Below are 25,372 nucleotides of genomic sequence, written 5' to 3'. Positions count from 1 at the left end.
GGAGACAGGCTTTGTGAGCTCAGAGGTTACCTGCCCTCCTGAGTTCCAGGGCTCTTTGAACAAAAAGCTATGATGTTATCGGAAGGTGTTACTTTGTTGGAAATTATTCTTATCATAGGGATTGAGGGACAGCTTTCAAAATAATAGTTGTCCTATCCCATTTTCAGAATTAGCTTTCTTTATATTAATCTAAATTAGGGTTTTAATAATAATTCCTATAACACGAATATTGGGGGAGTTTGATGTTCTTTTTCTAATTACGTATAAGACCCCATCAGATACACCTCATAACTTATTATTAGCTTCTCATCTGAGACTTTGGTAGAAAGTGCTTAGTCTCCTGAAGTCGTCATGGTGTGTTTCAGAGTAAATGGGGCCTTAGAGAGCTCATGATAGTAAAGCCTTGTTTGTCTGAAACTAATGAATCTCTAGTGCAAGATAAGAGGAAGCTGGAGCATCATGGCATCTCCTCTAATAATGTTTAATGCAGCAGTCATTTGCTCAAAAATAGCATACCCTGCATGTTTTAGTAAATTATATTACACCAGCAGAAAGCTGTGTGTGTGTGTGTGTGTGTGTGTGTGTGTGTGTGTGTGTGTAATAAGAAAGAATAAAACAGGGCCCTAATACCGATCAAACACGGACTCATAGCTACCACGTTGACTTTCAGACCTGTAAATGGAAAAGTTATACCAGCTCGACAACCTCCTCCCAAAGGAGCCCCTGAGAGACCACCTCCCCCCAAACTTTCTGCAACCAGAGCATCCAGTAAAAAACTGCCTTTTAATCGGTCTTCTTCTGACATGGATCTTCAGAAAAAGCAAAGTAACTTGGCATCTGGACTCTCGAAAGCCAAGAGTCAAGTCTTTAAAACTCAAGATCCGGTGCTGCCCCCTCGCCCCAAACCAGGACACCCTCTCTACAGGAAATACATGGTAAATGTAGCTTTAAAAAATGTTTCTGGTCAAAATATTTGTCCTAAAGTATATAAAAGATCCGTTATTCCTTAGAAAAAGATGATGAGACCAAATGTGGAATTGCCTCTTGATGCAAAGAAGGCTTTAGATAAGTAGGCCAGAGTGAAACCTAGGTCTTTAAAGCAGGGTTTCGTTATTAGAAGAAATGTAGGAAGAGGAAGTAGGGCAGACAGGGATTGTAACCTGCTCTCTGGCTTGACCAAACAGAAACTGAAAAACCTGACCCAGTGGGCTATACTGATGGGAGTAGATCTGACATATTACAGTTCATAACTTGATATAGCTACCTTGCCCACAGACTAAAATTTAAAGTGCAATGGAAGGGAATTCCTCATTAGGATGGATGGTTTTCCCCCTTACTTTCTCCTTTCGTAAACCTAATTATCATGGCCCATTTAACAGTCACTGGTTAGAAGTTTTTAATCGATAATCAAGATCGTTGAGGTATTAATTTTGTTCTCTTTGAAAAAAAATTTTTTTTTCATCTCTTGACTTTAAACATTTGTCCATTTCCCACACTTGAAAACAGAGCTGATGTGCTCTCTCTACTTTGGTCAGGTTAGCCTGATAAAGTGCCAAACAAATAAAAATAAGGAGAACAACTGTTTTCACTTTTTAAACAATTATATGACTGTGGCTTTTAACAAGGACAGCAATTAATAATTTGATGTTGTTTTACATTTCCATCATTGTGCTGGAAACTGTTTCCACCTTCAGCCATTTAGGATTTTCTAATCCTTCTAAGGGAAGGGTATAGACAGATAAGAAAGAGGTAGTATACTCATTTTCATTTAAACTGATGAAATTTTAATTGTTAAAACCTAGGGGTGTTCTTTGACTTTACAGCTAGTAACACTACTCTTGTAGTATGGCTTAATGGCTAAGAGCATGGGCTCAGAGCCAGTTGACCTATGTTCAAATCTTGGCTCTACCATTAACTAACTGGCTTTGTGACCCTGAACAAATTCCTTAACCTTCCCATGTCTTATTTTCCTCATTTGTATAATAGAGATTGTAACAGTATTTACTTCACAGTGTTGGTGTGAGGAATAAATGAGTTATTTATTTCACATAAAGCATTTTGAACAGTATCTGGCTCATAGTAAGTACTCAATACATCAGCCACTGTTATTATTTTAAATTCTTTAAATCTCTCATTTTTTCCATGGCTATCCTTTCATTAAATTGCTAATCAGGAATCTGGTTACTTTGGGAGCCTGGGACTCTTCACAGAGATACTGGGAATCAACAGCACCCAACCCAGCCTTACAGGGCCACACATCCTTGCACTCTTGAGTCTGCTTCTGAGTGATTGAAGGGTCCCAGCAGCCTCCCTTTCCTTGTTGGAAGTGAGCTTGTGTGCTCACATTTCCTGGGTATGCCTTTTATATTTTATAGGCCCTCTGACCTGTACTCATCAGCCAGAATTTACCAAGGCTGGGAACAGAGCCGTCTGGCCAGGGTGGGCTGCAGATAGAAAAGCCATTCTAAGATCACACAGCTGGGTAGGCCAGGAAGTGACCAGGGTCAGGCAGTGAACTAGGTTTAACTAGACACTTGGTATCAAAGAGACTAGGAGAAAATGAGATTCAAGGCAAATGGAAGCAGTCAGTTAGGCACTAGGGCGGAGGCTCCAGCCCCCCGTCAGCCTTCAGAAGACAGCCATTGAGGACCCTGTATTAAAGACCAATCCTGACAGACTGCAGTCGGGTGCTGAGCATTGAGCCAGATGCTCAGGGGACTTGGTGGGCCTTGTCCTACAGAACAGAACTCCCAGGTTGTGGTTGTTAAAAGGCACTTGTAGCCACATTAAGCCATCATCCTGTGGGCTCAACTGCACATCCCCAAGGACTGTGAGTATCCATGAGAAATGGCAGGCCCCACCAGATCTAGAGCTTGAGGGAGCCAAGCCAAGAGTTCAACTACTAGAGAAGGTGCGCTTTAGGCACACATGTGAAATCTCCACATTACCAGCAGCTTATGAGGAGGTTATTTGATTGCGAATAATCCTTTTGTGGGTTTGTGTTTAAGCTGTCTGTGCCTCATGGAATTGCCAATGAAGACATTGTCTCCCAAAACCCTGGAGAACTCTCCTGTAAGGTAAAGTAGAGCTCTTTCTTTACTGACTACTGTAAAAAAAAAAAAAAAAAAGAAAATCACTGGCCTCTGTTAGTGCTTTACACATTATTAAATGCTTTAGGCTCCAAAGATTAACATATGAAAAAAGTAATAATGTTTTATTAAATAATAATTGCCTCAGAGTGTGGTATTGTGCCTTACAGCGTGGGGACGTACTTGTGATGCTGAAGCAGGCAGCGAATAATTACTTGGAATGCCAAAAGGGAGAAGATATTGGCAGAGTTCACCTGTCTCAGATACAGATTATCACCCCACTTGATGAACATCTTAGAAGCAGACCAAACGTAAGGAATTAATACTGCACAGCCCTCATATCACCGGCAGCACATTTCATAGAACTATTAATTATATCTCATCCTCAGGTTTTTATTAGCACGTTTATTTTAACCAGAGTAGAAATTACGGTAGCGTTTTATTTCATTTTAAGAATAAATTACTTCTAAAAGACTTGCCACTGCTATGCTAATCACTGTTCTACACAGAATGGCTACCATGTGGTTAGCCTGCTTCATCTCGTGCTGACTTAGTGGCCAGAGCGAGAGCTATTTATTTTTGAAATAATGTAAACATGTTTGCCAAAGTGTCAGAGATTAGTTTTCTCCCAGAATGGATAATTATTTTTAAGGGGGTCCTATAAATGCTAAGTCTGACATTAAGAAACACTTCCCTTTAAGATTTAAGCATAGAGTAACCCTTATTTCTCTGACCATAATCTTTATCTGATCAAAATAATGAAATGAAATGTAATCCAACAACCTAAAGTCACAGTGTAGGCCTAACGAATTTGTGGAGCCTGGGAGAATGCAATGATTGTTGAAGGTCATTTGTTTAGCAAGAAAAATTGCACTGAATGATTTATTACAGAGGTATATTTGTAAAAGAGCTTCTTAAGTTATCCAGGTAAATTTTCACTATCTGTTAGTTAACGGGGCACACATGAAAAATAATAGCCACCTATCACTTAACTCAAGGGGAAGTATTTGGTTTGCCATTTGACCTAGTTTTCAAAATCTATTCCAATTCTTTCTTCTTAGAAGGCAGTTTATCTTTTGAAGTTTGCTAAGAAATGTAAAAATTGGTATTTTGGAGAGCAGAGAAGGTATGTGTTAAAGTAGTCTCAGCTAGGATACTGAAATTCTAACTTTAGTCCACACAGGGAAAGTTCTCCTGTTGCTCATTTTCTCTTTGTTTTGGTACAGCATTATCCATCTGTCACAGCTGTCCTTCTCTCAGAACACACTGGTGGGTAATAGTAGGAGTTGTACTGCCAAAAAGCTTTCCTTGATAAAAAAAAAAAAAAAAAATAGAAGCTAAAAACAATTAGAAGTTACTCTTTTACAACAGTCCAAAGTTTTTTCCACTTTATGTATTTATTTGAGACAGAGAGAGCAAGAGCAAGAGAGAGCAGGAGCGGAGGGGAGAGGGAGAAGCAGGCTCCCCGCTGAGCAGGGAGCCCAATGCGGGGCTCGATCCCAGGACCCTGGGATCACGACCTGAGCCTAAGGCAGACACTCAACCGACTGAGCCACCCAGGTGCCCCAGTTTATTCCACTTTGAACATTACCTTCCTTCCCCTTGTACCAGAGACTTGAAGACACCTGGCCTCCGTTGGCCAACTACTGGCGATACAAAAATGAAGCCTCCTTTAGACTCTGGGTTTGTGGCTAGCATTATATTTTTTTAGAAAAATAAAACTTACCTATTTGTAAGCCTAGTTTTAAGGTAAAAAATTATAAAAATGAGCTCTACTCTCCCCTACCTTAGTAAACAGAAAGTAGTGAACATTATCAGTTGAGGTTGCATGTCTCAGATCATGGGGAAAGTGGGAGATGGTTACCTAGTGCCTGGTTGTGAGCAAAGATTTATGTTCCAGTGAGCTGGGTTTCAGTTCACTATACATCACCCCAGGTGGTTCTTTAACCTCTCTAAACTTCATTTTTTTTTTTAAAGATTTTATTTATTTATTTGACAGAGACAGAGCGAGAGAGGGAACACAAGCAGGGGGAGTGGGAGAGGGAGAAGCAGGCTTCCCGCCGAGCAGGGAGCCCGATGTGGGACTCGATCCCAGGACCCTGGGACCATGACCCGAGCCGAAGGCAGATGTCTAACAACTGAGCCACCCAGGCGCCCGTAAACTTCATTTTTTTAATGTGGGAAATAGTTGTGATAATGCCACAGGTTTTTTAAGAATTGATTTGATTCCATTTATATAAAAAGTACAAAAGAGGTAAATCCAGAAGGTAGATTGGTGGTTGCCCAAGGGCCACAGGGAAGGTGCAGGGGGAGTGACTGCTAATGGGGAGGGAGTTTCTTTGGGGAGTGATAAAAATGATCTAAACTTAGATTTGGTGAGAGTTGCACAATTCTGTGAATTTGCAAAAACTATGTACACTTTAAATGGGTGGATCTTATGGTCTGTGAATGATACCTCCAAGAGGTTTAAAAACTTAGAAGAGCTAATTAATGCATATAAGCTGTTTAACCTGGTGAGTAGTGCATCGTGAGTACATGCTGAATATTAGCATTTTTTATGACTCATTTGTATCAGCAATTATAGTCCTATTAGAAAGAGCTTTGGAATATATTCGATTGACGTCCCAGACACCCACCCCGATGGCGTGGTCTGAGTCGTACCGATCCCTTGTGGCCGGCCCTGTGGAGCCTGTGCCTCTTGCCCCTCAGCTGCCAGGCCGGGTTGATAGCAGCCTTGCTGAGGAAATCCTTGCGTTGAAGACAGAGAAGGGAAACCTAATTGGGAGGCTCAAGTTACTGTCCCGCCTCATCCACCCTCGCAGGCTTGGTTATGCTCAGATTGTAGGGCCCTTTGAAGAATCTTGTTTGTGTTTGGTCTGGGGTAAGCCTCCGACTTGATTGTTTCCAAATGGATAGCCATCTAGCCTGACACCATTTACTGAATAGTTATTCCTTTTTCCACAGGTGTAAATCAGAAAAAAAATGAAAACCACACATACACACCTATAATAACTGAAGTAAATAGGTTTTTTAAAGCCCCTCCCGACTGCAAATACCTCATAGCTCTTTCCACAACTCCTGAAATTCCCATCATGCTCATTTACTTAGAGAAAAGCACTGAGCAGCTTCCAAGAAAATATCAGGGTTACTTTGGTAGGCTAGTATAGTGAGCTGCCATTAGCCATTACTGTCTTGGCCTAAATTAGTATTTCTGTTCGTCTAACTTGAGAGAATACAGAATGCCTCTGCAGGGGGGCATTTTGGTTGAAAGATGAGGTAATAAATCTGCCTTCATTTAGTTCACAGGTTTTCGAGTGTTGAAGAGTTTTAAGTTATAACTCCAAATAATACCTTTTAGTCAGATTAGATGAGGAGGAGGAGGAGGATGTTAAGCCTGTCTGTTCGTATTAAACAAGAATAACAACTGCTTGTCAATGAGAAAAGGTCACTCTTCAACTATACGCTCTCCCCTAACCAATCTAGGAAGTTGGCTACATGGGTAGAGAATATTGAATTCTCTTTGCTAATTTACTTAGAATTACTGTTGAATAAACCATTTAGATTAAATAGAAAATCCAGGCGAGGCATGGGAAGTAGTGTTGTTGGCCTTCAAATTAGAGAAAGCATTCAGTTAAGTGGTAATAAATGAAATAGATTTTACTTTTTGTGAATTATACTTTTGTGGAAGTCATTAGGTCTTTTCATTATGAAAGGCAAGAGAGTATAAATTGCAGAGCTTTCTTCTTTTACCATTTTAATGAAGACTCAACTTTTAAGGCTCTGTTCTTGAAATTTACTACTGATCATAATTTAAGGAAAAAGCGACCTTGGCAAGGTACACAGATCAAAAACCACTACTTCAGAGTGGAATGGTACCAGTTTTTTAAAAAAAAATAATAATAGGGGTGCCTGGGTGGCTCAATCGTTAAGTGTCTGTCTTCGGCTTAGGTTATGATCCCAGGGTCCTGGGATCGAGCCCCTCATCGGGCTCCCTGCTAGACGGGAAGCCTGTTTCTCCCTCTCCCACTCCCCCTGCTTGTGTACCCTCTCTGGCTGTATCTATCTCTGTCAAATAAATAAATAAAATCTTTAAAAAATAATAATAAAAATAAAAAGTTAATTCCCTTTTATTTTACTCTCTTGGTTTCAAAAAAATGCTGGGGAATGTTACAATTGAGCGTTATTTCTGTCCTCCCTTGGCAAGGACACATGCCTTTTCAACTTGATAATGATTTCCTTGTTTGGCCCAACTGTGTGGTTTGCATCTTGTACTCAGAATGTAATTCTGTCAAGAGGATTCAAATGAGGGGGAAAAAAATGGTCTCAGAGTGAATAGCAAATCCAGCATCTATCCTGCACACTTCACTCAAAGCCCTGTTTTCCCCACTCAGGATCCAAACCATGCTCAGAAGCCTGTTGACAGTAGTGCCCCTCATGCTGTTGTTCTTCATGATTTTCCAGCAGGTAAGCACATAAATAATCAAGTGCTAGAGCCTTAGGATCCCCAGGCAGTCATCTTTCCTGAGTTCACCTCTCGAGGACGTCTTCATTTTCTGTGCCAACAGAGTTCCATCTGATCTATCACCCTGCCTTCAGGAAGGGTCGATTGTACCCAGCCATTCCAGAGAGCTTAGCTGCATTCCCTTGCCTTTGAAATTCCCTATGAGAAAGAGTGAGGGGAGGCAGAATGGGGGGGCATGGGGGGGTTCCCTTACAATGAACAAATAGCAAATTGCCTACCAATTACAAACTTTTAACTCTTTAAAAACAGTGCATACCAATTAATAATTACAGTGAAATTCATTCTAATTTAAAAAGTGAAATAATTTTCTCCTAAGAGTTACAAAACCTGCACACATAGCTTAGCTGTTACTTACAAGATGAAAATATACATTTTTTGTAATCAGTTTATTTTTATTTCTTTATTTCTTTATTTATTTTAAAGATTTTATTTATTTATTTGACAGAGCGAGAGAGGGAACACAAGTAGGGGGAGTGGGAGAGGGAGAAGCAGGCTTCCCACTGAGCAGGGAGCCCGATGTGGGAATCGATCCCAGGACCCTGGGATCATGACCTGAGCCGAAGGCAGACGCTCAACAACTGAGCCACCCAGGCGTCCCTATAATCAATTTTTAGATACCTTTTATATCCAGGATTACAAGGCTACAAATAAACTCCTGATTTATTTAACACCTCTTTTGATCTACTTGGTAGAATGATTTTTATTTTAGTGTGAGTACATTTGCTTGCTAAAGAGCTGTAGTAGTCCCTTAGTTAATTTTGAGATTAAAATGATTTTTAAGCATGATTGAGAATAGTAATTATTATACCATGTCTATAAAATCTTTCATTGTTCCATATGTATTCAGGAAAGGGTTTATATTGACCCAGTAGGAACCGTTGGCCAGCATAATTTTTTTTTTTTAACCATTACCTATCAATCAATGCATGGTAAATGCATCTAATTTGGTCTTTAAAGAGGAAGCTCATAATAATAATATGCTCCCAAAAATAGTATATTTTTTAAGTCAGTTTGATTGGTGTAATCTGTTCTCAGAATCACTAGAACATACTGCCTCAGTGGACAGAAGTAAATGTTACTTTGTGCTCTGCTTTAATCAAATCTGCAACCAAGAGAATTCATCATATACATAATTATAATTTTATGTTACAGAGCAAGCTGATGATTTGCACCTCACTTCTGGAGAAATTGTTTATCTTCTGGAAAAAATAGACCCAGATTGGTATAGAGGAAGATGTAGAAACCAGACTGGCATATTTCCTGCCAACTACGTCAAAGTAATTGTAAGTAGGGTAGTGCTTGTTTAAATTCGTCGTATATTCTGTGGGTTCTGTGTAACTTGCAGTTTGGAAAAAAACAGAAGCCTAGATTCTTATATTCTAGTTCATGCTCTTCCATTGATGCATCTGGTATTTGGAAAATTCAAAAAATAAAGGTTTGTTCAACTAGATTATGATTAATTATTATTATATTATATGGAGTATTGGAACTTAATGCCTAAATGCTATCTGAAATCCTAAGGTGGAAAATGACTGCAGGTCAATTGGTGAACCAACTCGGAGGGGTGGGTAGGCACTAAATGATATATATTAACTCTTTGAAACCTTTAGTAAACAACAATTAAATAGTACCAGATAGTCCCAAAGGAATATATATTAACTCTTTGAAACCTTTAGTAAACAACAATTAAATAGTACCAGATAGTCCCAAAGGAATGTTTTCTGAGGTTATGGTGCCACTTATTTTCTTTGGAGTACATTTCACTTTTGGTTTCTTTCATCCTTTCCATTCCCATTTATTTCCATCTTAAAAAAAAAAAAAAAGATTTGGGATTACTAAAGTACTTTCATTGGAGGTAGTGGTCCATTCATGGTTTTTCACAATTTAATAACTTCAAATCTGATTGGGAAAAATTATGTATATATATTTTAAAGATCTTATTTATTTGACAGAGAGAGAGACAGCGAGAGAGGGAACACAAGCAGGGGGAGTGGGAGAGGGAGAAGCAGGCTTCCGCAGAGCAAGGAGCCCGATGCGGGGCTTGATCCCAGGACCCTGGGATCATGACCTGAGCCGAAGGCAGACACTTAACGACTGAGCTACCCAGGTGCCCCTGGGAAAAATTATATTAAAGCATCAGAATTTTTTACGCCCTCACAGCCTACAATATGTGAGTCCATATTGTAGAGCCCCCCAGTGCTAAGCCCGGGTATCTGTGAAACACGGAGAGAAAATCAGAATGCCATTTGAACATTTATATCAATAGGAAGAGTATGACTCAGTCCCTGATAGAACTTACTGATGCTGGAAGATATCAATAAAACTAGCTTAAATCGTTGAGCATTAACAGCTTATTTGAAGGGGAGAAAGCCAAGGATTTTCCATTACATCAGAAACCTAGGAAACAAAACAACAGAAAACCTGTATTTTTCAAATATAAATGAGTTTGAGTCTCTTGAATTCTAAAATGCGGGTCTTAAAAATTTTCCAGTATATATATGCCCTGATTCTTTAGAGAACTCTTTACCACATTCTCTAAATTAATATTAAGAGTAATGTTAGTTTTAGCACTCTTCCTCATTTTTCTTCTGCCCAATGTAGCAGTACTTTAAAAAGCACAGTGACCACACTGAAATCAGTCACACCAAATCTGCCACATTATTGGTATAAATGCCACTTGTAAGCCTACAATTTTAAAAAATTGTTTTAAAACTTTTAGAATTTACCAGGAAGGGTGCTGATTTATTTCATATAAACTTCAAAACCTTACTTAGTTTTCAGACTTAGTGCGTTATGGTCAAATATTTTATGACAACCCAGCTCTACTGAGCCTTGTAAATAAGGTCTTCTATAAAGTGCCTGCCACTTAATAGATGCTCACTGAGTACTCATTCCTTTCTTCCTTCCATATTCACACTGAAGGAAAAGAAAATGGTCCAGAGTGAGGAAAAAGAGAGAACCCACAAGTTTGATTGAAAGGTTTTATTTGGGGTTCAGGAAAGTCTGGCAGAATTCTACCAATGGTTTGAAATAGGTGGGGTGGTGCATGAGTGCCTGCTGCCTGGTTTCTGTCTTCCGTCCTCCTCATCTGAAGTTTTCAATTTAGAGGATGTGGGAGAGAGAAAACCCAGTCTGGGGTAGAGCAATATCAATGTGCTTATTCCAGCAAATAAGAGGATTGATTGGCTATTCAAGAGAGGCTACATCCCAGGTTACATATTTTTTTTCAAAACGCAAATTCTGGATTTCTTACCTTTCAGCACCTATGGTACTACTTCATCAGTTTAATACCTAGACTGGTTCATTTCAATCCCATATTTCCTAATTACTTAGCCTTACATTTATTTCACTAGAATCTGAAAACAAAAAATGTTGCCTTGACATTATCTTTACAGATTGACATTCCAGAAAGAGGAAATGGGAAAAGAGAATCCATTTCAACTCATTGTGTTAAGTAAGTTTTATTTGTGTTCTTTTGCACAAAATGTAAAGGAGGAAGAATTACCAAACTTAAAACACTTCAGATATGTGTGATTATTCACCTTCTCAGTATGTCTTTGTAATTATGAGGAAAACTTGTTTAAAAAGCTTTAGTGGTGGGTGCACCTGGCTGGCTCAGTTGGAAGAGCACGTGACTCTTGATCGGGTCGTAAGTTCAAGCCCTATGTAGGTGTAAAGATTACTTAAAAATAAAATCTTTTTTTTTTTTTTAAGATTTTATTTATTTATTTGACAGAGAGAGAGACAGCGAGAGAGGGAACACAAGCAGGGGGAGTGGGAGAGGGAGAAGCAGGCTTCCCGCAGAGCAAGGAGCCCGATGCGGGGCTCGATCCCAAGATCCTGGGATCGTGACCTGAGCTGAAGGCAGACGCTTAACGACTGAGCCACCCAGGTGCCCCTAGAAGGTTCAGCTATTTTTGTCACTGAAAATATTTTAACGCTATAGAAATCGGAACCCTACAAAAACTGCTAGACATTTTGCACTGTTTTGTTTTTAAGAGGAATGAGAAGAAAGTAAAGGAAGAGTTAAGTTGGAGGGGTCTTCCTTTATGTCTGAAGACCTTTCCATGAATTTATATACCCTTTCACGCACCACTGTAATTCTTGGTGATTTAAAACACTGACACAGTGCAACTCTATATTCCAGTTAGATGAGCAAATTAGTAGAATTCACTACCTGCTAAAGACTGTAAACCTGTCTTCGAATAGGTCAGACATAAGGAGATGCTCTCCAAGGACTTGAGAAAATAAATGCAAAGGTTACCACAAATAAGAAAACTTCTGATGTCACAATAGTTGAATTCTATTTCAGGCTCAGTTTTTCTCCAGTTTTTAAGCAGTGTTTACTGTGTCAGCAGGTTGAATTTAAAGTGGGCTTTCACAGCCGCTGATCCATTGACCTGACTTAAATCAGACTTCGATTGGTGCCAGGACCAACCTTGTCTCTTCAGGCAGTTGCATCCCCTTGACTGTTGCTCTTGAGACTTCCTTTCTAAAGCCTTAAAGCGAAGGTTTGGTATTAAACCATGCCTTCTGGAGACACAGTTTTATCTCTACTTTTATCTTATTTTCAGTCACAGTTGCAGATCATTAAAAGATTGTTCTCATTCTCAGAAGTGAAGCCTTTTTAAAGGTGATTACAGAAATCGTCTTTAAAACAACAGTGTTAAGACTGTTACAATTTTTCCAGTTTGTTTTCTTCAAACTTTGTAGTTGTGAAGACCATGTATCTATATAGACAACTCACTGATGATTCAACATATATTGAGCATCTCCTCTGTCCAGCTGATGCCCATTGCATTCTGCCACGGAAGTTTCATGTCTTGCCCTGAGATTCTCAGGGTTGGCACTCCTAAACTCAGTGCAGTTACGATTGAGAGGGTTCGGATTCAGCTATGGATTTCTGTGGCCCAACCATACAAAGACACGGAATGAAATAAAGGTGATCAAAAGATGTGCCAATGTAGACTGGCCCCTCAGGCACTCATTTGGAATTCTGCATGTACTCTGTGACCTTGACTTTAGCCTTTTTTTTCTTTAGCCTTTTGAGTGAATGGGTTCATACCTAAAAGGTAAGGACTATCATTTAGAAATATACCTTATTCTCTTCCACAGAAAATTTTAAATTATGCCTAGTGTATCTTGTTCCATAGTAACACAGAATAAATATTTGTTGAAAGACCAAATGAAGGTTTTAAAGCATTTTGAAAGTTAGTACTCTCTAGTTTAACCCATAACCATGATCTTCTTTGTTCAGAGGCCCAAGATGTATCGCTCGGTTTGAATATATTGGAGACCAGAAGGATGAGTTAAGTTTCTCGGAGGGAGAAATTATTATTCTTAAAGAGTATGTGAATGAAGAATGGGCCAGAGGAGAACTTCGAGAAAGAACTGGGATTTTCCCCCTTAACTTTGTAGAACTCGTGGAGGACCATCCCACCTCTGGTGCCAGTGTTTCAAGTGCGTATGAAGAATATGGTTTTTTATTTTGTTCTATCCTAATTCAACTAAACCAAATAATAGGATAATACTTAATACTGATTAATAATTCATATTTTTTAAAGTAGAAAGAAAAATTATTTTTAAATGGTAATAGTCATTATTGGGATAGCCATTGTTATAATCTCTCAAAGATCTGATTTTGGTGTTTTAGGTAATTAGCAATAGCTTCATATCAGAAATGGCGAAGAATCAAAAACTTTTAAACAGAAGTGGACTACCTAGTATAACTAATGTGTGTCCCCCACTTTACAGTAAAGAAAACAAGCCCAGAGAGGATGGTAGCAGTCAGAGATAGCCAGTACATGAAGAGACTGATCTAGAGTCCCAGACTTTTTACTCTCTCTGCGGTTTTTCTCCAGTACTAGTACATGGTCTTTACATCTATCTAAAGTTCTAACTTTTTTCTTTCTCTTTAACATAGACACAAAGGTACCACCGAAGACCAAAAAAGATGATTATGGTGCAAATTCTCAGGTAGGCTGCTTGAATAGGCAACTATTAAAACTGGGTTTCAACTCTGGGAAGAATATTAAAATCATAATTACCAAGAGAAAATGTTATAAACCATTTTTCAATTCATGGAGCAAATGTTTGAAATAAATGGATAGATGGTTACTGTCTTTATTGTGTATAATAGAGCTCATACAAATGGGTTAGAAAGACATGCACACCCTGACAGCAAACAAGGAAAGAGACATGATTAGAATATTCATAAAAGAGATACTCTTGTAAGTGACTGATACTAAAAAAATTTTTAAAGGGCACCTGGGTGGCTTAGTCGGGTGAGCATCCGATTCTTGGTTTCAGCTCAGGTCGTGGTCTCAGGGTCGTGGGATCGAGCCCCACATGGGGCTCCATGCTCAGCACAGAGTCTGCCGGAGGTCCTCTCCCTCTCCCTCTGTTCCTCCCCCTGCTCCCCCCCTTCAAAAAAAAAAAAAGATTTTAGTCACAAAGATGGTCATAGTGGTGATTTTATAATAGGAAAAAATTAGAAGCAATCTAAATGTGACCATTATTAGGAGAATGTTCTGAGTCCACGAATACTAGATTTATAAAATAAATGTCATGGGAGGAAAACATACGTTATAGGGAAATTGAATATATAGCATAAAAAGACTAGAAAGAAATATACTTAAGTTGCGAACATGCAGTTGCCTTTATGTGGTAAGATTATAGGGGGGTGGGTATTTTCCCTACTTCTTCATACATTTTCCAGCTAGCCAAATGTTTGGGAACATTTGTATTATTTTTATAATGGGAAAGAGAAAAAATGTATTAAAAATTTTATGCTGTATAGCATGACTTCAAAAGTGTTAAACGGAATAGGAATGTGGATGACTTCCGTTGTTTTTATGACCTATTTTAGAAGAGTGAGCCTGATGGGGTCGTTGTTTATCAAAATGTCGCTGGTAATTGGGCTGTGTGTCTCTAAATTCTTTGATCCCCGCCCACTGATAAAGTCAAACAGGAAAGAGGGTGACTGCAGTTCTCCAGAAGGAAATGTGCACGTAGTGCCTGCATTTCTTGGGAGTTGAAAGTACCATTCTTGAAGATACGGTTACTCAAGTGCAGGAGCAAGAGGGGGTTTTGTTTATTGTTTTGTTTTGTTTTTGTATCATATGCCATCAGTTGTGGCAAACTTGAGGTATGCTAGGCACTCTGCCAAGCGTGCTCCCTGCATTATCTCCTTCAGTCCTCACAACAACGCTAAGCAACACTAAGACGAATCTGAGTTTTGGTCTAGAACCCAGACCTGTCTGGCTCCAAGCCTTTGCCTTCGCATTTTCCTTCGCATTTTCCTCTCTTCCCTGCTTGAGCTCCTCGAACATAGTGTTCCCATCCTGACTTGGCAGACACCTTTTTGCAGAGCAAATCCTTCCTCTGATGTGTGTGGGGTAAAGGCATTCTTTTTTCTTTTTTTTTTTTAAGATTTTATTTATTTATTTGAGAGAGAAAGAATGAGAGACAGAGAGCATGAGAGGGAAGAGGATCAGAGGGAGAAGCAGACTCCCCACTGAGCAGGGAGCCTGATGCGGGACTCGATCCTGGGACTCCAGGATCATGACCTGAGCTGAAGGCAGTCGCTTAACCAACTGAGCCACCCAGGCGCCCCGGGTAAAGGCATTCTTGTTGGAGCATTCCATCAACTAGCCTGCCATGTTTAGGTTATTACCCTACCAACCTTAACGCTAACTATACCTCATAAAATTAAGAGGATGAATTAATGAAGTCCCATACAATGGAATCTGATAGCCTCTGAATCAGGTAGAGACCTGGAATTAACAGATCCATTCTGATCCTTCCTAATTTAGGTAAAGAAGAGCTTCACTGAAAATTATATGCTTCACCAGAATTTTTCCATAGTGTCATAAATACTATACATAAATACCATATGCTTTTACCTAATGTTTTTAATGTAACTCATGTTACAGATGTTAAGATCACAATCAGCAAAAAGTTTTTGCTTAAGCATTGTATATACCTTAAAAGCAGAAAAGCTGCGAATCTCATCGTATCTGTCATTTGGAATTCTATTTTAAGAAAAAAGTTATTGGAAACTTTTATTTCTGAAAGTTGGTAGCAGACATAAAGTCTTGGGTGATTTAAAGAAGCCTTCAGGCTTTGAAATCTTTGACCCTTCAGCATTTTTTCCCCCACTACTTTTTTCAGCTTTATAGACATCAATGTCAAATAAAATCTCACATTTCTTACCAAACTTCCGGTTTGTAACAGGATAATAGTCTTTCTGGAGAATGGTGTGAAGCCCTTCACAGTTTTACAGCAGAGACAAGTGATGACTTATCCTTCAGGAGGGGAGACCGGATCCTGATCCTTGAGCACGTGGACTCTGAGTGGTGCAAGGGCAGACTGCATGACAGGGAGGGGATCTTCCCAGCAGTCTTCGTGCGGCCCTGCCCAGGTATGGCAACTGCAGAAATGACTGTTACTCTCAGAGGGGAGCCCAAGACCTTTGGAATGATAGATATTCCTTTTCCCTCCAACCATGCTCAGTTTAACTTGTTTGCCTGCATTTGAAAGAGTTGATTCATAAATGTATGCAAACTCTTCTCATATACTTTGTTGAAGATACGGGGGAAAATAAAGACAAAAATGCCTTCACTTAATAATAATGGCTAATTTTGTCTACTAAATGTATGCTGTATAGTTGTTTTCCTGGTAAGAAAACATCATCTTTTTGCAAGTTAAGTAAATTCAAAATTATTTGAAATTATTCTGTCCCAGGAGTGAGAAGCAGGGGGCTTCTTAAAATTTTTTATTTGTGTTTTAGTCCAATGTCTCTCTATATATATTTAAATTTTTGATGTCTTCACAGCTGAGGCAAAAAGCATGTCTGCTTTAGCACTGAAGGGGAAGAAGGCCAAAGCCTTATATGATTTCCATGGGGAGAATGAAGATGAGCTTTCCTTCAAGGTCAGAATGTGTATCTTTTTATAACTGCATTAAACAGCTATAAATTTCGAATTGTCTTCCACTGAAGAGTGGAACATTTGGGTGGAGTATTGATCATTAGCCAGGAGGGAACAGATCTCCGACCCTAACTCTAATGGACAAGATTAGAGAAGGTGAATAGGGCACATTTAAATTATCAGCAAGGCGTTTAAGTACTTTTAAAACCTTACTGGCCTGATAGCCCCACAATCCCCAAACGAATTCCTTATTCCTAGGTCTTGTAACATCTGATCTCAACAATACTAGAATTTTCATTGGTAGCCCTAGTGAAGGATAATTCTCTCCATAGCTTTTACAGCATGTTACTGTCATATCATTTGAAATCAGTGGAGAAATCAGATGGTACCTATTACAGTTGGCCACTGCAGCAGTCTTCATAAGACACTGGAGTCTTGTCCACAAAGATACTGACTACACTTTGGGGAAATGATCCCAAAAGGTTAAGTTCCTATGCAGAGGTTGCTTATTTATGTGTGTATGTATATATGTATGTAATCTTTGCACCCAATGTGGGGCTTGAACTCATGCCCCCGAGATTAAGAGTCACATGTACTTCTTTTTTTTTTTTTTAAGATTTATTTTTTTTATTTTTTATTTTTTTAAAGATTTTATTTATTTATTTGACAGAGAGAGAGAGAGAGAGACAGCTAGAGAGGGAACACAAGCAGGGGGAGTGGGAGAGGGAGAAGAAGGCTCCTGGCCAAGCAGGGAGCCTGATGCGGGGTTCGATCCCAGGACCCTGGGATCATGACCTGAGCCGAAGGCAGACGCTTAACCACTGAGCCACCCAGGTGCCCCGAGTCACATGTACTTCTGACTGAGTCAGCCACGCACCCCTGCAAAGGTTTTTTTTTTTTTTTAGCAGCCTAAAATTTCATCTTATTTTACCGAAGAAGTGCCTCTTCTTTTTTGTTTGTTTTTTAAAGAGTAAAAACAGAGTATTTCCATGATCCTGTTTCCCCAGCTTACAATTGGACCATGGTCAGAGGAAGGCACTCAGGACAGTACATTGGGACTGTTCCAAGAGGAAGGAGGGTGGGTTTAGCAGCAGTTGCCATCAGAACAGCCTACGTCAGACACTGGGAAATTCTCCATCATCGGATACTCAGCCAGAGGCAGGAATGCCATAGAAAGAATTAAAGCATCAGGGAGTGATTGGAGAAGAGGAAACTTAAAACAGCGGGTGCCCCACCACCTGTCTAAAACAAAACGAGGGAAACGAAGGTGATATTGGGAAGTCATGGAGTAAGGGGCATGCAGAGATAAATCAGTATAAAGTTGCTAACTCTCCTATTTTGTTACGGAGTTTTCCATTCTGGGAATTTCTTCCTTTTCATATTAAAATGTCATTTCTCTTATAAAATGCTCTTAGTAAATGATATTTCTTATGCAGAATTATAATTTGGTAACCTTTTATCAGTCCTTCCCCCCCCCCCCCTTAATTTCTTGGTTCTCAAAATCCAAGTGTTTGGGAACTGTTGCCCTTGTCCTTTTCAGTCATGGGAATCAGTGGCTCAAACTTCATTCTTTTTATCTTTACGAAAAATGTTACCGCAAGTGAACAATCTGGATTCAAACTTTTTGGATGTTATTTTAGCCTTTGTTTAAGTTATGTCAGTATAAATAACAGAATTCGTAGTATTCTCCAGAAAAAAGTTGCCTTCATTTTACAAATGACTGACTATAAACAAGGTAGTTCTCGAGTTTTTTAGTTAAGGGATTCATTGTTAATCATTAATATTTTATTAAATATTCACAGAACATTAGTAGAACTTTTTTGAAAAAGAAATGTCCTAGCCATCAGAAAACTGACATGGTATGTTCATATGGACCAGAGCCCCCCCCCCCCCAAAAAAAAAGTTTCAACTATTATGTTATAATTTAGGAACCAGAAGGAACTCATTTATAATAGAAACTTTGAACAGCCAGAATTTTTACGGATTTTGGCAGAGTAAAGTAAATTAATGACATTTGATAGCATTTTTCCTTTCCATTTTCCATAAAGAAAGGCCTTAAATCAAACCATTTTTCCAGAGGGCAGTGTACTGGTGCTATAAATAAAATCCATTTAGCCTGATAAAGAGATTCTTAAAAGTAGCCAGGGTCATCCTGAACCATGAGAGAATCTTAAACCCAGATTCTAAGAAATGGTTAGAATCCATAAAGAACAAAATAGTTTCAGGAGATAATTTCAAAAATGATGTCTTCATCTGTTGAGGAATTATAATTCACACATGAATAAGATACACAGTGCCTTTGACTGACTTGATGAGGGTAAATCAGATGTTCTGAGTCAGGGAGAAGCTCTTTTAAAGACAGGAATGTAAATTTGATCGTGAGGCCATAGAAGCATGGAATAAACCAAATGGTAAAGGAGGATACCATTATGTGGAAGAATGAATGTATAGTACAAAATGCTCAGGATGTTGAGAAAAGGCAATTATAGTAAGAGCCTTTCTAAGTAAAAAATCCACTGTGAAATGTGGTGGCTGTGTTTCCCAATGGTTAGCAACACCGGCCCTGAAACCGTACCAGATTGGAATCCTGTCCCTACCACTAACTAGACATGCAGCCCCAAGGAAGCTGTTTAATCTCTCTGAGCTTCGGGTTCCTTCTCTTTAAAGAAGTCTATAAAAATCTCTCTCTCAAATGGCAAAGTAACAGTACTCTGGGACTGCAGTGTTGTTTAAATGAGTTAATTCCTATAAAGTACATAGAGTATAGAGTAGGACTATCTATGGTAAGCACATGGACCCTCTTACCTTCAAGTCTTTGCTAAAATGTCACCTTCAGGGGGGCGTTCCCTGACTGGAACTAATGAGATAGCAACCCCACACTTTCTGTCCTCCTGGGCCAGCTTATTTATTTGCTTCCCTACTCTAAAATGAGGCCTTTATTCCTTGCCGTATGCGTCATACTCAGAACAGTGTCTGACACATATTGGGTGCTCGATAAATAATTGTTAAATGAAAAAAATAGATATAACCTATATGACATTTAGGACTGTTCTTAAAGAAGAATTTTAGATTAGGAGTAGTGAATTTGGGGGGCACAAAATGCAAGCAGGAAAATAAAAGTGCAGTGAGGGTGATAACGGCGAAGGAAGGGGCTCTGAGAAGAGGCATGCAAGCAAATGGTGTCGTACATAAGGTCTAGATCATCTGTGGGGCGGATCGTTTAATCCACTGGGCAAATCAGGATCAGTGAGTGACATCAAGAGATAAACCATGCCTCTCCAAGGAGGCTGCTTATACCACGCTTATTCTCAACAGAAAATAATCATTATTTCCAATTTCTGTATTCTGACAGGCTGGAGACATCATAACAGAGCTGGAATCTGTAGATGATGACTGGATGAGTGGAGAACTAATGGGAAAATCTGGAATATTTCCCAAAAACTATGTTCAGTTTTTACAAGTCAGCTAAAGGTGAAGCTTGACTGTGTTCTTTGGCACAAGAACTCACTTGAACTATCACTTTGACTATCAGATATGTTTTTGCACTATTTTTGTAAACCTTTGAAAGAATTATCTATGTACATGGTACACTAGAATTTTCTGAAAGCAGAATATGTCTAGGTTTTGTAGTCCTCTTTCATTCAGAGTAACTAAAACACGCACACGGAAACCCATGAACCACCCCGGTATCCTACCAAGGAGGACGTCAGGCAGGATTAGCAAGGCAGGTACACACTTCCCCAGGGAAAGCGTCGGGTGCCGTGGCAGCATGGGGAGGCTTACGAGCAGATGTTGCACTTGGACATCTTTGCATCAGCACAAGGAAATTAACCGTGCTTCTTCAGTTTTTACTTTAGTTTAAAAAGAGGACATTTTATATTCTCTGTGCTGTAATTATCAGGACATGGTTGGTAATCTAAATTTCATTTTTGACATTCAAATTAATTCTAACCATTTAAGCGCATTATCCTTATTACCAGGGCAAATCTTTGCTTCAGGTGGGGCAGTTTATTAACTAGCTGGAGCCTTTATAAGCACTTGGTGAATCAGATGCTCATCAAATGCTCCTTGTGTTATCAAGTATTTTTCCCTCTGTCCAAGGATTTAAAGGGGGTTAAAATTTGATGTATCTTAGTCAAAAGAACCAAAACCATCCTGAAATGCCTTGCTAATACAACTAACCCTTCCACATACCTGCCATACCTTCTTTCTTCCATGTATACTTTATGCTAACGGGGTTATTATAAAGCACATTTTCTGAATCTGCAATCATTCTTTCGACAATTACTGGTGCCCAAAGAAAAATTCATTTTCTTTGTGTTACCCCAGTAATATATAAAAACTGTGTCTTGTTATAGTGGTACATTATGAATCACATATATCTCAGAATACAGAGCAACTGTTAAGACAGAAAACACCAAACCCCCACAGCTTATTTCTTTCCACTATAATCGGAATGAAAAATAATTTAAGAAGGCCCAAGGCTGATACTTCTTTGGGTATTTTTCCCCCAGCTTATTCCTGCGCAAATTATTAGAGTAAATAAAAAGCCACTTTCCTGCTATCCATTTGTTACATATTCCAGACTTAAGATAAAAGTGGTTCTTTATATGACTGAATCAATTACAGCTTATGGGCTTAAGCCAAATAGGTCGAAGACAATCTTCCAAACAGATCAATGGAATAGAATTTCATTGGAAATGTAAAACACTTCCCCAACAACCTTCACGATTTTCTTCCATTTTTGAGAAGAGTTTCATATGCTTGGCCACTTTTTAGCTTTCGTCAATGTTTCCCACTGTCCAAAAAGTTAGGCAGCCAGTTGGCAACGATTATGTGAACACCATGTGGGGTTCTGTAAGGGAGATGTTTACTTTGTCTTTGATGGAACTTCATCTTCCAGTTACCTGGTTATAATTGATTTTGGAGTATGGGAGCTGTTTTTCTTACATTTTGGTTAAAGAGGACAGTATAAAGAAAACTCTTGTCAAATCTCACTTAAGAGTAATTTCATGAGAAATAGTGACTTGGAGCATTATCTCCACTGAATTCTTATTTGCAGCAAGGTGCACAACAGCAGGAAGTGGGGGATGTGTCTGGAATAGGACGTGAGGTATAATATTTGCCTGTGTAATTTTGACATATATCAAAGATCGTGAAAGCCTAGCTTTATTGGAGAAAAATATCCCTCTTAAATTTTGGCCTTGTGTTAGCAGAATGATAAGTGCAATAGTTGTAAATCTACTTGACACTATAATAAACTGAACTGAACTTTTTAAAGTCCTTTTCTCATACTAGACTGAGTCTTTTGAGAATGGAGATGGTACCATTGTATCTCCAGCCCTTTGCATGATATAGGGCTCAATAAAAGTTGGTTGGTTGGTTGGTTGGTTGGTTGGATAATTGGTAGATTGGTTAGTTCGATGGAAAGCTGTCACACATAGCAATACTGTCTTGGATGCACCAAGATCCAATATCTTTCCTCTTTAACTTGTTGACAGAAATCTTTATTGAAACAAAATCCAAAGTTTTGTATCATTTCACTCCTTCATGGCACGTTTTTTGCTTGCCACTTACTACCCACTCAATTGACAAGAAGCCAAGATGTTGCTCAGGATGGGTTTTCATAGGTACCTTCTTGTTCTTTTATAATGATTGAACGTAATTTTTATACTCAGTGAATTTCATAGGGGAGAAATAGGAATGTATTCTTTTTCCTTTCCATAATTTTAGGTGAAACCTGATATTGTACATCCAAGCCTACTCAAACTAGAATCTTCAAATTCTTTCTCTTTACTGGGTGGAAACTAGAGAAGTTATTTATTTTTTTATTTTTATTTTTTTAAGATTTTATTTATTCATTTGAGACACAGAGATAGAGCATGAGCAGGGGGAGAGGGAGAAGCAGGCTCCCCGCTGAGCAAGGAGACCGATGCGGGGCTCGATCCCAGGACCCTGAGATCATGACCTGAGACGAAGGCAGCTGCTTAACCAACTGAGCCACCCAGGTGCCCCTAGAGAAGTCATTTAATAAATTATTCTCATCCTTTTGAAATACTTAGTTTTTAAAAAAGATGTCCTTGTTTACATAGCTGGGGGGTTAATATAATATATCTGTCATTGTGCTCATGGAAATCACAGGTTTTAAATATAGCCTGAAACAGTCATAGTGAAAAACAGTGCATTTATCAAGATTTATTGTTAGAACGAGCATTTGAAAAAAAACAAAATATTTTTCTATAGTATTTGTTATACATCAAGTCTTAACAATAATTTTTTGGTTTTTATTCAGTTTCTTAGGCTTAGATACATATACCTAGAGAAATAGTGATGGATATTTGGGCTAATTATAATAGGAGATATTCATTATAGTCATTAATGGTTTATTCCTTTTTATGGTTAATTCCTTTAAATTAATGCCAGATGCACTTGGGCCATATGATTCATAATTCAGTGCCATTTTGAATACTTAACAGTGAATTTTTTCAGAACTAATAGGAAATCATTTTCTAACCTAGGCCTTTTTTACTTCACTGTAATTATAGAGGGGAAAAAATACAAAGCCTAAATCAGAACAACAGCACCATCTAGGGGCCTCTCTCCTAATTGCAAGCTCATCCTGTTAAACCACAGAAGAGTCGGCCTCAGACCAGAACTCAACCTGCAGAGGTTAAATGATTTGCCTGAGGTCATACAGGTATGGCAGAGCCTAAAGCAAAACCTAGCTAGCTCTACTGATTCCCAACTGAGTAATTTTCCCATTTGTTGTGCTAAAATGATACATTTCTCTTTAGCAATTAAACAAGTAGATTTGATCTGTTTTATTGTTCTATAAACATAACTTCTCAGGTATAATACATAATTAGAATGAGTTGCAGAATGTGTTGTGATGAGCACTGGGTGTTATACACAACTAACAAATCACTGAACACTGTGTCGAAAACTAATGATGTACTATACAGTGGCTAACTGAACATACATACATAAATACCAGTTTAAAAAAAAAAAGAATGAGTTGCAGAGAATAAATTAAAGCCTTAAATTTCTCTTCAAGAACATAAGAGAATTCCTGCTTAGCTTCTTAATTTTATGTAGACAGTTTATATTGATGTTACCTAAAAACTCAAACATGAACTGATCCATTAATGGGGATTCCTTTTAGGCTTAATAGGGAATTTATGAATGCTTGAAACATCAGATCATGAAAAGATGTTTCTGTGAGGCTGGGCTCTTGGTAAGAGCAAAAATTCCTAAACCTAGGTTTTCATACACATGTAGTGCAAAACACTGTTACGGTATTTTGGAGTCTAATAGATTAACTCAGGCACTGTTAAGCTAATAAATTTATATTTCAGAGTCTGGGATACATTCTGGACTTTTTTTTTTTTTTTTTAATCTTAATTGTATGTAAGCCATGGATTGTTTCTCTTCAAATACTGTAAATTAGCCAATAACTCATTGAAATATTTTTCAGGAGAAGTAGTGATTCAAATTCCTTTAGAATTTAGAAAGGAAAGGAAATTTAGAAAGGAAAATTACCTATTTGTTGTCTATCCTCTTTTAACAGAAATCAACTGACAGTCTTAATACCACAATACCCATATTTAGTTCTTCTTTACAATTAAAATAAAAAGGACACTGACATTTATTTCTTCAATCATAATTAAGTTTGTTTATTCAATAGAGCCCTGACTCAGAGGACCACTGAGGCCCACCACAATGTTCTCCTGATCCCAAGTAGCCAACAGCTGAAGAGCAGATTTGTTACTTCCAAAGAGCATCAGAGCATGTAACTAACTCTTCAGTTCATTATTATACCTAAGAATGCTCTATACAGACATACGTCAGTGATATTGAAGGTTCAGTTCCAGACCACTACAATAAATTGAATATCACAGTAAAGCAAGTCAAATGAATATTCTGGTTTCCCAGCGCATATAGAAGTTATGTTTACACTATACCATATTCTATTAAATGTGTAATAGCATTATGTTTAAAAAAAAATGTACATACCTTAACTTAAAAATACTTTATTGCTAAAAAGTGCTAACCATATCTGAGCTTTCAGCAAGTCATAATCATTTTGCTGGTGGAGGGTCTGGCCTCAATGTTGGTGGCTGCTGACTGACCAGGGTGATGGCTGCTGAAGGCTGGGGTGGCTATGGCAATTTCTTAAAATAGGACAACAGTGAAGTTTGCCACATTAATTGACTTTTTCATTCATGAACAATTTCTCTGTAGCATATGATGCTAATTGATAGCATTTTACCCAGAGTAGAACAACTTTCAAAATTGGAGTCAGTTCTCTCAGACTAAATTTATGGAATATTCTAAATCCTTTGTTGTCATTTCAACAATCTTCACAGTATCCTTACCGGGGTAGATTCCATCTCAAGAACCACTGTCTTGCTCACCCTAAGAAGCAACTCCTCATCTGTTAGTTTTACCATGAGATGGCAGCAATTCAGTCCCACCTTCAGACTCCACTTCTAATTCTGGTTCTCTCATTATTTCCACCACATCTGCAGTGACTTCCTCCACTGAAGTCTTGAAATCCTCAAGGTCATCCTTGAGAATTGGAACCACCTTCTTCTAAACTTCTATTCATGTTGATATCTGACCTCTTCCCATGAATCACGAATGTTCTTAATGGCATCCAGAATGCTGAATCCTTTCAGAACGTTTTCAATTTACTTTGCCCAGATCCATCACTATCTTTGGCAGCTATAGCCTTATGGAATGTGTTTCTTAATGAGAACACTCAAAAGTTGAAATTATTCCTTGATCCATGAGCCATAGAATGGATGTTGTATTAGCAGACATGAAAACAT

The 25,372-nt window shown here is 38.5% G+C and overlaps 1 protein-coding gene across 4 annotated transcripts in view; it reads left to right on the top strand.

Annotated features, from left to right (window-relative positions):
- Positions 1-22,320, top strand: part of SH3D19 (SH3 domain containing 19) — a 172,595-nt gene extending 150,275 nt beyond the window's left edge. For all 4 annotated transcript variants that reach the window (XM_032412985.1, XM_032412986.1, XM_032412988.1 and 1 more), the window contains 11 exons: positions 671-935; positions 3,009-3,077; positions 3,260-3,400; positions 7,481-7,553; positions 8,764-8,894; positions 11,007-11,065; positions 12,869-13,071; positions 13,535-13,587; positions 15,847-16,033; positions 16,448-16,545; positions 19,894-22,320. In XM_032412985.1, coding sequence (XP_032268876.1) covers positions 671-935; positions 3,009-3,077; positions 3,260-3,400; positions 7,481-7,553; positions 8,764-8,894; positions 11,007-11,065; positions 12,869-13,071; positions 13,535-13,587; positions 15,847-16,033; positions 16,448-16,545; positions 19,894-20,010 — 1,396 coding nt within the window. In that variant the 3' untranslated portion in view covers positions 20,011-22,320. The remainder of the gene's footprint in view (positions 1-670; positions 936-3,008; positions 3,078-3,259; positions 3,401-7,480; positions 7,554-8,763; positions 8,895-11,006; positions 11,066-12,868; positions 13,072-13,534; positions 13,588-15,846; positions 16,034-16,447; positions 16,546-19,893) is intronic.
- The last annotated feature ends 3,052 nt before the right edge of the window (positions 22,321-25,372 follow it).

This window comes from Phoca vitulina, unplaced genomic scaffold, assembly GCF_004348235.1.
Source record: "Phoca vitulina isolate PV1807 unplaced genomic scaffold, GSC_HSeal_1.0 scaffold14, whole genome shotgun sequence".
Lineage (NCBI taxonomy): Eukaryota > Metazoa > Chordata > Mammalia > Carnivora > Phocidae > Phoca > Phoca vitulina.
Note: the sequence above shows the minus strand (reverse complement) of the source record. Positions and strands in the feature narration are given on the sequence as shown.